Source organism: Podarcis cretensis (genome assembly GCF_951804945.1).
Source record: "Podarcis cretensis genome assembly, chromosome: 6".
Taxonomy (NCBI): domain Eukaryota; kingdom Metazoa; phylum Chordata; class Lepidosauria; order Squamata; family Lacertidae; genus Podarcis; species Podarcis cretensis.
The window spans coordinates 52,658,985-52,672,172 of record NC_137175.1 but is presented as its reverse complement, the minus strand read 5'-3'; the positions used below and the strand labels follow the sequence as shown (position 1 = coordinate 52,672,172).

At 42.5% G+C, this 13,188-nt stretch overlaps 1 protein-coding gene across 9 annotated transcripts in view; it reads right to left on the bottom strand.

Annotated features, from left to right (window-relative positions):
- Positions 1-13,188, bottom strand: part of RNF220 (ring finger protein 220) — a 345,317-nt gene that overhangs the window by 205,165 nt on the left and 126,964 nt on the right. For 6 of the 9 annotated variants that reach the window (XR_013839873.1, XM_079980326.1, XM_079980329.1 and 3 more), the window contains one exon: positions 5,317-5,391. The exons of the other annotated variants lie outside the window; for them this stretch is intronic. Coding sequence is in view for 5 of the 6 variants with exons in the window: in XM_079980326.1 (XP_079836452.1) it covers positions 5,317-5,391 (75 nt within the window). In the remaining variant the exon portion in view is untranslated. The remainder of the gene's footprint in view (positions 1-5,316; positions 5,392-13,188) is intronic. 9 annotated transcript variants of the gene reach the window in all.

The window sequence follows — 13,188 nt, the reverse complement described above, 5'->3', positions numbered from 1 at the left end:
TTAGCCACTATACCACCCCAGATCTCACTTGTTGTAATGATAGGTTGTTGTGGTCCTGTCTATCTAAGACAGCATTTTGACTGACATCTGCAGTTTTGCAAAATAGATTCCTGTATGTGTTCTATAATGTTGTTGCAGTAAAAAAATAAATTGATTGATCTGTCAAAGCTGATCTGTTATAGGTTAACTGAGGGCCAAGAGCTGAACCAAGGAGTAAGAGCTGAGGAACACCTAAAAGAAAGAGAGCCAGAAAGAGCTTGCTACTCAAGTAATGCCTAAGCCCAGCAGGAAGACTTTGAGAGCCCTTCTTAGGACACAATGGCCAGCCTTGGTGGATAGGGCCAGTCTAAATCCTAAGAATACTTTGCCATGTAGATGTTAAAAGCTGCAGTTCTGATAGCTCACCACATGGGGCAGCCATGCACAGATTCAAAGGTGTTTGCAACTCCAGGCAACCATACTGTTTTGGGGGGTTGAGACTTTGAGGCATGCAAAATAAGAGCTCTTTGCCAGCCTAGAAAAAGCAGAGCTGACATGGTGATTTTGGGCATGAATGTTAGAACTTTTCACATACATTTCTATAATGTGGCGTGCTAATTAGACTCACCACTGACTTTTGTGTCAAAGAGGATCAACTGAGGCTTGATCGAAGTCTCCCTGTGACTTGAACGGTCGCATTTCAGAGCAGAACAACACATTATGGAAGAACAAAAGTCTGCTTCTGCAGCCCTGTGTCGACTCTGTTTCCATAACGTGTAATGCAACTTTGCTCATGTCCCAATGTTATACCAGTGGCAGAAGCGTGTAGAACTGGGACAGGAAAATGCAGCATAATGATATCAGGAGGACACAGGATAAGCTGTACCAGATGTTAAGGAGGAGGGGAGACCTGAACAAACAGCTGCTGTTTTCAGTAGCAAGCCCTTGTCTTTTGGAACCTCTAAGTTCCATCCTTTGTCATTTCAGTATCTCCTGTCAGTACTTAAAAATCCACACTCCAGGGAATTTGCAGAGACAATTGTTCCAGTAGCTGGAGCTTAAGTATACTGAATTTATTTTGTTGCAGTGCTCCATTTCTCCTCCAAGGAAGACCCAGTCAACTAGTTGACCAGGAGACCAGAACCAAGCTGTGCAGGCTATAACACTGAACCATGAGTCCTGAGCTTTCAGTCTTAAGGACAAATTCAATGAAGTGCCTTTGCCTCAGCTTTTCATTTCTCTTATTAGGAAAATCTCTTCTTCTGAGGTCAATGAAATTAAGTGAGACTGGTGTTCTATCCAACAGGTTCTCATGACATTCTGGGGGCCACATTTATGCCTGTAGTAGAGTAATGCATGCTCCAGCTTAGGAAATCATCTTATTTCTGTAGAGTCAAAATACTGTTGTTTTGAATCCTAAGAAAATGTGGTGTTCCTGAGCATACTTCCAAAGCGGTCAATTCAAGCAGAAACCATTTCATAAAAGAAGGCTGCATGTTTTACCAGAACTACCATAATATTATATTGATACTATACATTGTGTAATGACAGGGGAGATACAAAATAGGTTAGCTTATTTTTATAATTTTATTGTTTATTTTTTAATAATGTTTTATGGCATTTTATGGCATTTTGTGTAAAGGCATGGACCTCACAAATTTAATAAACTTGTACTTGTACAAAATAGGTGGCGGTCATGCTTTGTACTGGGATCAATGTCAACTGGCAAAAGAGTTGGATCTATTTGTTGCTGAAGAACTTGAAAGCCAGAATGAATTTTCACCAATGCAATTTGGTTCTCTAAAAGGTATATTACTATATTATCTCTTGTTATCCGGAAATAAGACAGTAATAATATATCATGCCAAATATCAAATGTACATAGCTATATGTATACAAAATAATAAGAGACAATAGCAGCAGGATATTAACTGCCCAACTTTTCAAACCTATCAGGAGCTCCTGAGTCAATTTTTTCTCCTTTTTGCTGCTGAAGCAATAAAAAAGGAAAAACCAACATACAAATGATCTTGTTTATGGCGGCTAAATAAGCTGCATGTGCTTAATCCGTTAGAGTTTAATGAATTTATGACTTGCTTTGGAATTTGACAAGGGCCATAAAAGAGTAATTAACATTTATCAGTGTGTTTGCTACGCCTGCACACGCCCTCCTCCCCTTGGCCCCTCTCGCAGCGACAGTGTCGGGCACCGTGGGGGGATATAAAAGTGATCAATTAATTTTTAATAATCTCAGGGAAAGATTGTAGAGTTGCAGTATGAACTCTGGGAGTGTCAATAAATGTGCCAAAGGTCGGCTGCTCTCCTTTCCATATGCTTTCCAGTAAAGGTTGTTTGGAGTGGGGGGGGGGGGGAGGTGGAAGATACACAAAACACTGCCATAGGAACCAGGTGGAGCCATCTCAGCAGCCACTCTCCAAACCAGTTTACCTATTAGTCTAGTGCATACACTCTATTTTCACCCTGAACAATATGGGGGTGGAATTTCCAAAGATGTCCTAAATTATGGGAGAAGACCATCAAATAGATTCTGGTTTCAATGGCTTTCATTGTAAAATGCAAATACAGGGGGCAAGTGAAGCGAAGCCCCCCTCCCTACTTCAAACAAGGCTGACAATGCTTAGTGAAGGGTGGGCTTATAAACTTAATCAATGGATCAATCACATTTCACATGTTCATGTAGAAATTGTGTTTTACAAATAGGTTACACAGGATGTAGGACTTAGACTACAGTCTTAAGCCCTGGCCAGCAGCAGCAGCAGCAGCAGCAGCAGCAGCAGCAGCAGCAGCAGCAGCACAAACACAGCCCTGCCGTTTGCACTCGCCAGGTCAAAAGCTGCTGGTGGTGAAATGCCTCTTCACTGCACCACCTTCATGTCTGGCACAGCAAAAAGGCCTGGAATAAACCCATTGCCATTACGTGACAGCAATCCTCAGGGGATCCAGCCCAATCCCCCCTGGCATGGCAAATTAGGCATTCAGATTGCTCAATTAATCTGAATTAAGTAAATATTGTTGTGTAACATGGAGCTTTGTTGCATTCAGAAGTTGTAAGCAATGGAAAGGTTGTGGCACAGGGCAAAGAAAGAAGAGTAACATTAATCTGAAGAAGACAGGGGAACAAGGAGCAGAAGGGCAGCTCTGTTCTTATAAGCCCTGTTTAAAACATCCATTGCATTCTAAGCTCTCATCAGACATTTCCAATACACTTCCAAAGTTTTTCCTGAAACTCAGAAGTCTATAAAAATTAATAAATTAAAAGCTGAGGTTCTTGGTGAGCAATTGAAGAGAAGGGCCACAAATCAGCGGCAATGCATTTGTTTTTCATACAAATGGTCCCAGTTTTAATCTCCAGTTTTTCTAAGTAGGGCGAGGGAAAAGTTCCATTCTGAAAAACTGGGGAGCAGCTGCCAGTCATAACTGTGGACAATACTGAGCTAGATGGACCAATGGTCTGACTCAGTATAAGCAGCTTTCTCTGTTGTAGGTTCTATGGTAGAATTCAAATTATGTATGGTCTAATGCCCAATAGAAGCCTAATACAAACAGTCATGAATTAACATTGTATAAGCACATTGTAGCCACTACACAGGTTTTTTTTTAGGGACGCAGGTGGCGCTGTGGGTTAAAGCCTCAGCGCTTAGGGCTTGCCGATCGAAAGGTCGGCGGTTCGAATCCCTGCGGCGGGGTGCGCTCCCGCTGCTCGGTCCCAGCGCCTGCCAACCTAGCAGTTCGAAAGCACCTCCGGGTGCAAGTAGATAAATAGGGACCGCTTACCAGCGGGAAGGTAAACGGCGTTTCCGTGTGCGGCTCTGGCTTGCCAGAGCAGCGATGTCACGCTGGCCACGTGACCCGGAAGTGTCTCCGGACAGCGCTGGCCCCTGGCCTCTTAAGTGAGATGGGCGCACAACCCCAGAGTCTGTCAAGACTGGCCCGTACGGGCAGGGGTACCTTTACCTTTTTTAAGCATAATACACACAGTCATGAGTTAACATAACTGCAAAGCAGTTGCATATCTTCAGTAGCATCTGTTGACAGTCATTGTTTAGATGTTTAGAAAGTTTGTAAGAATTTTATTTGGTTTCAGTCTCTTTTATTTTCTGTATGTTTTAAATTATGGTTGCAATTTTCAAAGTGATTATTTTATTGTTTTATCTTTTTTGTAAATCACTTGGATATTTTTTCTGCTATTCAGCAGGATATAAATTTTATGAATTAAATAGATAAAAATAAACTGTCTAATCCAGGATAAATTATTTGTCTGACCCACCCAAGCAATGGCTGGTTTGCAGGTAACAGTAAACAATGGTTTAGGAACTGTGGCATGGATGAACCATAGTAAGCCCAAGCAAAGCATTCAGGTTGTGCACTCCCTTCTTCCCCTACCACCTCATGGCTGGGATGAGGATTTCTACTGGCATAAATTTCTGTTTCAAATAATCTCATGTTAGCATAATGTGCAAACCAGGAATCCTGATTTTAAATGAACACTGGTTCATTGTTAAACAAAACAACTTTAAACCAGACATTCCCCCTCTGTTAGAGGAGAGAACTGTATAAATTAAACTGTCTCCCTAACCTGGCCTGCTGCCTCAGGCACAGTGGAGGATGCTATACAGTTGAAGTAAGATCAGCTGCCAGTCCAGCTGGTTTCTGTATGTGGAAGAGGAGGAGGCACCATCTTGTCCTTTGCCTCAGGAAGCAAAATGCCTTGGGCCAGTCCTGATAACTGTGGTTTGAATACCAAAATTCCTGCTTCACGTGTAGCATTAAAATGAGATTATTTGAAACTGAAAGTAATCTTGGCAGAAGTCTTCCCAGCTGCGTGAGAGGAGGAGAGGGCAGAGCTTTGATTGGGCTTGCCTACATGGCGTTGAACCTCCCATAACAATAATATATCCCACCTACCACCCTGAACACAGTTTGCAAGTAGTTTCCACCCATAATTTTCAGCCCTACCAACATTTAGACTAATATCTCTGTTTCGTATAATAACATTTTCCTTAAAACATGCCTACACAAATTACAATTAACTGTCCCTGACAAGACAATGCTCAGTTTATTCCCAGCTCTTTTTAGAAGTTAGAAGTTAGAGCAGTGAGGGCTGGGAAGCCAGGACTCCTAGGTGCTATTCTCAGCCAAGCACCAGAAAACACCTTTATTAAAAATAAATGTTCTCTTTTCTTGCCTGAAAAATGTGACATGTTTGATAATGCTAACAGCACAGTTATCCCCAGGACTATTATCATCTACCCAAACTATTCCTCTATTCATTTTCTGAACCACCCCACAACAGTAATAAAAGAAGGGAACACTTACAGAGAGGGAAAGTTAACGCCATGCGCTGGCTGGCCCCTGCAGACGCTGGCGGCCCTCCTTGGCTGTCGCTTCTATCTGGCAATCAATTGACAAGAAATTGAGATTATGAAATATGACAATGAGCATCACAAAGGATGACAATCAATCAATTGACTCCTACAACTGAGCAAGTGACATTTAACAGCAGAGATTTTCCAAACTCAGCAAGCGTCATGGGATTAAGCATCTGAAGCTTCTGCTTCAAGTGCTGGGGTCTTACAAACAAAGCACAAAAGGAACATTTGTGAATAGACCATTTCTCAAAAGCCCCCAACAACTAACAGCTTCCCATAAGGTATCATCCATCAGAATATTTGCCTTGAAGGCTAGATAAACTGTAGAAAGAATGTTCAACTCATATATACTTTGCACTTCAAAAACCTGTTAAAGAAAGTTGTCTGCTCTTTGAGTAGGCATAGCATTTTATTGTACAGACAGCATGAAGCAGAAAAACCACCCTTTCCCCAAGTAACTAGCCTCTCTCTTAAAAGTCAGCTACCCTCTCTCTTAAAATATTGGCACTTTTTACAATTGAGACATGATCAACTTTTAACTCCAGAACTGTTTTGTGTTTGTTACTCAGTGCCCTTTAATGACTACACTTCCTCCATGCAAAGGGCCTTAATCATGACTATACATACTGTGCAACTGCATCACATATGTACACAACCCTGTGTGCCTTAACTTTAATCAATGTAGAGAAAAACCTGAGCAGAGTTGGCTGAAAGTTCCAAATCCAAAGGGGGCTCTGGTAGACAAAGAGACCACTACCATGCACAATTCTGTCCCATGGCTCACTTTCCCAGTCTCCATGCCTTTAGCTGCAACAGATAACTGCCCAAAGGAACAGATCTGGAAGGAATGTGTGACCTGAGGTGTGGGTGAACCTAGGAAATGGGCACAAGGGTAGGCATGTGGATAAGGTAAAAAATGCCAAAGACTGTGTGGTGTTCACATCTCAAGCTGCTTTCCCTGCTGGGTCACAGAACTGCAATCCATCCTGACCCTCTGCTCCTAAGGGCAACTAATGGATCTGCTACCAAGAGGAGACATAATCAGCGCCTGCACAGCCTGTTGCATAACAAACCAGGGTCCCATTTCCTGTCCCCTGGAACCGTTAAAACCTCATAAACCACCAGGTCCCAGTTGGCAAGGAAGAACTGTTTCCTGCAGGTGTCCAGGGACCATGAATCACACCTTGTCAGTGATCTGGGCATGAGCGGACAAAATAAATGCTGCTGAAGGCAGGCATCTCTTAACAGTCTTGCCCATGTGCATCTCCCCTGCTCCTGGGGTTTGCAATCTGACCAGTGAGGGGTTAAAACGGGTGTTAATCAGACACTTTGCAAGAAGCTTTGAAAACTCGCCCAAATATTATAAAAAATGCCTTTAATCATCTAATAGCCCAACGGGGTAGGTGATGGATGGGCTGATCTCCCTTGCCTGAACAGATGAGCCTGAGGATGTGGGCTTATGTTGAGGGGGGAGAGCAGACGACACTTTTCCTTCCTCCCCCCACCAAAGCAGTTAGAAATATGAGGTCACCCAGAGAGAGATGATAACACATTAAGGGCTCTTGAGAGATTAGCCTGTCAGCCTCGTTAGGAACAGGCGACTGGGGGCTGACTGCATAATTAGAGGCTGGAGAAGCCATAACTCACAGTGGTTTGGACAGCACGAAAGGGCCACATCCGCAATAGTCCTCTCTGCTTTGAAAAGTCACCTCAATAGGAGTATGGAATGCTCTCCCACATGGTGGCCTGAAAATCAGTGAGGTATACTCCCAATTGCAACCCTTAAATTCAGCAAGTGTTACATCTGATCTAGACTTGTAAACGTGAACAGCATACAGCTGCTCCATTATTGCCAAGAGGAAAATAAGACATAGAACAAGACATTTAAGAATTGTACAAATGGTGTGGCTTGTAATTAGGGAGTAGGAAACTTCCCCAATTCCCAATCCAGAAATAAACCGGTTTTATAATCTGCATTTTTTTCCTGGATGCCCACTAGATATCTCAAAATAATTCAGTAGGCATAGATTAGTTTTGGAACTGGGGCCCTTCTGCTAGGTTCAGTCAGTGTGTTGTGGTAAAAAGGATATTCTGAAATCTGTTTTGATAATTATGCATTTTAATGGCATTCCTACAATTAATCAAATTACCATCCAATTTAAATTACAATCCAATTTTAGCACAAACATTATGGGAGAAATTCATCATCACACTTTTCCAATCATTCCATCAGCACAAGCATTTCAGTTTGCCCAATGAAACAATTTCCTCTCTCCTCTCCCTGTGCTGTTCTGGGAGTTCTCCCAACACACATTTAGTCAATTTAGGTTGCAGCGCATGCAGAGGGAGGAGAAGAGAGGAGAGAAAGTTCCATTGCACTAGCAGAACTCCTTGCACTGGCTCCCATTAGCCACCTTTATAATTGAACCCAGCCTTTTGTCTTTCAATGGTAGGCAAATTTACTGTAGAATGTCTGTTCTGGTACCTTCAAAATTCTAATTACTAGACCTCATTTTGATTGCAAAGATGGGTACAAAATCTAGCAATCCTAGCATACTGTTGTTGTATGGCTTAATCGCCTACAAACTGAGCCTTCCATAAAGACGTTGCATTTATTTGGGAATCATTCTTGCGGTGTGTTTGATTTCTGGCATTTTGCTTGATACCCAAGTATTTGTGCTGCACATTGGAAGAATGAGGAGCAAGCTAAAGAAGTACACTCTTTGCTTCTCAAAGTGTAAGACTGAAAGGTTGTACAATGGCACACTGGGCTTCCTTTTCTGTATGCTTCCTATACATTCCAGCATTCAACAGGAACGTGCCAGGAAGTTCACATGCTGATGTACCGCTCAGCTTCACAGAGCCATACTATCTATTTGCTGTTAACTGTGCCATGCAGACTGGTACCATAATAAGAGACAGTCCATTCAAATTCTGCAGGAACACTGACCATACTGCCCTCCCCAGGGGATTACCAGCTGCAGAGATAAAAAACTGTGAGAACCAGGGATTGACCTTGGATTGGTAAGAATGTCGACAGAAGAAGCCTTGGTGATTGCATTATGCAAGATAAGTGCCTCATTGGAACAGCTTCATAAGAAGACGGATGTGATGGCTATCAAAATTGACAATTTGGGACAAAAAGTGACTGATTTGGGACAAAAAGTGAACATCTATACAGAAACTATTCCGGAATTGTTTCAGGAATCTACTTTGACATGGCAAATTGTTGAGAAGGCAAGGGAGAAAGTTGTTGTTGAACCTAAAGTAATACAAGTGGAGAGAGTCCCAGTCTTACAGAGGCAATTTGATGAATATAAGTTGTTGCCTTCTATGACTGAATTTAGAGAAAGTCAGATTTTGAGGATTGGAACCCTGCTTGGATTTGAGAAGGAAAGTTGGATAGATTCCCTCATGCAGGGATGTACTGACTTTTGGGATTTGGACTTGGGCCAGGAGAAGATTGGAGTTGTGGGGACTTTCAGTTTTGGGGGGGATTTTGAAACACGTCCTGAAACATCTTTTGGACTTTAGTGCTAATTACGGAGATTTGGCTGACCTGTCGAGAAAGAATAAAAATATTGCTAGGTTGGAGCCTCCTCGAGATCTACTCCTCAGCATCAAAGGAAGGAAATTAAGAACAAGATCAACAGAAGACAAAGTAAAGTGCATGTATAAATATGAAGAAGATCTGCAGAAGGGACTTGGAAAAGAGTTAAGAGCCTCGGACAGAAGATCACCAGGTTGATGGACCATATGGAATAGACGGAAAGGACTGGCAGAATCCGAGACCAGGGAGAAGAGACGGTGGAAGAAGATTGGAAAAAGTTTAAAGTTTATTTATAGAAATATTGTAAAATTAATGAGTGTTAGAAAAATGTTGGAATGAAATTATATGGCTTTAGTAGAAATGTTATAAGGAGTTAAGTATAAATAAGTATTATGGTATTAATTGAAGATAAGGTTAAAATAAGTTAAGTTAATTATATGACAGAAAATAGAGAAAGAGGGAAAGGAATTGCTGAAATAATTAATAGAAGTGGAATACAAAAAGGGAGGTGAGAGGAGGTCGATGAAACGAGGGAATGAAAGATAGGGCATTGAAATGGTATGATGTATGTTTTTTAATTTTTTATGTTTAGTTTAATGTGTTAATGTTGTGTTGTGCATTGTATATTGTATTGTATTGTATTGTATTGTATTTCTTTTGCCCTTTTTTCCTCTTTTTTCTTTTCTTCTTCTTTTCTTCTTTTTTTTGGTAAGATTTAAAAGTAATAAATATTATTTTTTTTAAAAAAAACCATACTGCCCTCCCCAGGAGTCATGTACTTACTTTCAGTCTGGCTGTATGCAAACCTAGACAGCTATGTGATTATGAGGGCTGATCTTGCTCATGACTACACACCAGAAATATGACATCAGTTCACATAAACCTGTATCACAAATATGCAATTTAAAGTACATCTACAGGTTTATTGTGAGGATACAATATCCTTGAGCTTCATGGAAGAAGCATGAGTCAAAAATATGCAAAGGAGAGGAAAGAGACAAGAGAGCTAGGGTTACCACTGCCTGTAGCAATAACCAATTGCTAAGGAAAAACAAATTGCAGTCCAGGTGGCTGTTCGTCACACACTCTTGATTCTATAGTAATAAAGCCACAACTGCTATGTTCATCCAACCACCATGAGCATGTGGTTAAACCCAGGACTGTATAAATTGATCCACTGATTGATTTGCATCCTTTGTATACCACCCAATTAACAATGTCCTATGGGAAGTTAACAATAAAAACTAAAAACCATAAAAATTAAGTGGAATAAAGCCTGCCATGGTATTACAGTGGTGCCCCGCAAGACGAATGCCTCGCAAGACGGAAAACTCGCTAGACGAAAGAGTTTTCCGTTTGGGAGGTGCTTCGCAAAACGAATTTCCTATGGGCTTGCTTCGCAAGACGAAAATGTCTTGCGAGTTCCTGCGGGGGTTTTTTTCCTCCCCCCCCCTTTTCTAAGCCGCTAAGCCGCTTATCCGCTAAGCCGCTAGTAGCGCTAATCCGCTAAGCCGTCAATGGGCTTGCTTCGCAAGACGAAAAAACCGCTAGACGAAGAGACTCGCGGAACGGATTCTTTTCGTCTTGCGAGGCACCACTGTAAAATAAATAAGTAAATCCAGCAACAATAAAACTTACACTCACACAACTGAGGTAAAGCCACTTAAGATCTTAAAGCAGGAAAATAAAAACGTCGCCATCTGCTACTAGGAAGACCATAACATAGGCCCCAGGTGAGTCTCTCTGGGGAGAGCATTTGGGTGTCACCAATAAAAATGCCATTTCTCTGACAGCCACCCACCATACCTCATTTGGCACCCTGAGAAGAACTCCTAAAGGTCCTAGGGTCAGTGTAAGTAAGTGTAAGAGGAGTTGATCTTTAGGGAACCTGGCCGCAAGACATTTTGAGCTTTGAACGTTAAAACCAGCACTTTGAATTTGACCCACGCTTCACATGGGAGTAGTTGGGGGAAAGGATCCGTGCCACAAGACTTGCACGACCCCGGCATTCTGACCCTCTATAATAACAAAGGCGACTGCCATGATTGTAACAACTACCATAGTATCTCCCTGCTGAGTACTGTAGAGAAAGTCCTTGCCCACATAGTTCTCAACAGATTACAGTTACTCGCTGACAGGGCCTATCCCAAGTCATAATGCATCTTTAGAGTTCAGGTCAGCAGTTGACATTATTTTCTCACTGAGCCAGGAGAAATGCCAAGAGCAGAGATGCCCCCTGTACATCACCTTCATAGACCTGACAATGGTCTTTGACCTTGTCAGCCAAAAAGGACCCTTAACACTGCTCAGCAAGATAGGATGCCCACCTAAGCTCCACAAGATGATTGTGTCCTTCCATGAGAACATGCACAGCACCGTCCAGTATGAAGTATCCTCAGGCGCCTTCCCTATAAATAGCCGTGTGAAACAGGACCGTGTTCTTGCTCCAACACTCTTTGGCATATACTTTTCACTGTTGCTCTCCTATGCCTTCAGCTCAACTGAAGGTGGTGTATACTTCCATTCAAGGATTGACAGGGGTCTGTTCAAGACAAAAGTGTGGAAGGTTCTTATCTGAGAGATGGTGTCTGCAGATGACACAGCCTTGACACCACTCTACAGAGACTCATCAACTGTTTTGCAAAAGGCTGCACCTAGTTTGGCGTCACCATCAGCCTGACAAAGACCAACTTCCTGGGTCAGGATGTTGCAAGTACTCCACACATCAGCACTGGTGACCGCACTCTTGAGATGGTAAGCTATTTTGTCTACCTGGGCTCTACGTTTCCATCGACACGGAGCTGGACAAGTGTATTGGCAAGGCAGCTGGGGCAATGGCTCACCTCTCCAATAGGGTATGGGGAAATGTGACGCTAACAACTAATAGCAAGATGAAGGTCTACCAGGCTTGAGCATGGAGCACACTGCTTTATGGAAATGAGTTGTAGGCAACTGACACCCAACAGTAGCAATGCCTCAATGCCTTCCAGGACTGAGTCTCAAACAAATATGTGTTCCCCCAAGCCCACATTCCCAGCATGTTCACGCTTTTGTTTCAGTGATGTCTATGCTGGCTTGATCATGTCCAAAGAATGGAAGATGGCAGGATCCCCAAGGACGTCCTCTAAAGAGAACTGGCTTCAGGCACTAGGCCTGTTGCCAGACCAACTCTGTGTTACAAGGATGTCTGAAAATGAGATATGAAGGTTAACAACATTAACCCCGCCGTATGGGAATCCCTTGCAGATGATCAAAGTGCCTAGAGTCAGCTAGCTCGTGTATCCACAGCAGCGACCAGAGCAGGAATGACTACTGGGAGGAGCACAGATAAAAGAAAGACCATGATGCACCTGTAGCAGCAAAACCAGATGCCTTCATCTGTCCTACCTGCAATAAAACGTGTCTCTCCTGCATTGGCCTCTACAGCCACAGCAGGCACTGTAACTCTCCAAAGGTTTGACTTTACAACAAAAGGTGCATTCTTCCACTGTGTCACAAGACAGACAGATACAAACAACAAATACTCATATATGATCAGAAAGGTCAGTCCCAGTTAACAATCTAGTGATATCATTTTGGACTAGCTGAAGTTTCAAGACTGTTTTCAAAGACAACTACCTGTAAATGCATTGCAGTAATCCACTCTAGGGTTAGGCATGGGCCTTGGCCTGCATGCTATATCAAGCCTGCCAAGTGTGTTAGTCTAGCATCCTATTCTCACAGTGCTAGCCAGATGCCTATGGGAAGTCCACAAGCATGACTCAAGTGCAAAACCATTCTCCCCTCTTTCCTGACCTTTACTTCATAACTCCATATGAACATGTAGTTGATACCTGCTCTATATGGAGTCCATGACTCTTGAATTGTTTTCAGCTAATTATCCTCTCTCATGCAATCTCTGAAGCTGTCATCAGACTAACAGGCAACTCCCCCATCACCTAGTAATTATCCTACAACCTCTCCATCCTCAGCTCCTTTTGCCGGATGGATAAAGAAATCCCTATCCCATTTCTCATCCCCCCCACCCCAAGGAATCAATAGACCCACTGAAGAGATGATGACCTTGTGGATTCTTTGGCTGGAGCAGGATTATGAATTCTGGGGGGAGAAGTGACCTTTTCCAAATGTCACATGTCATTGGATTTTATATCAAATGTGGACAGCATGTTATGGGTATGCAGATTTTTCTGCCAATAGGTAGGTGTGAGAATGCATGTGCTTGAAATGGTGAATGCGGGCATCCATGTGATAAGAAATGAAAATCAGATG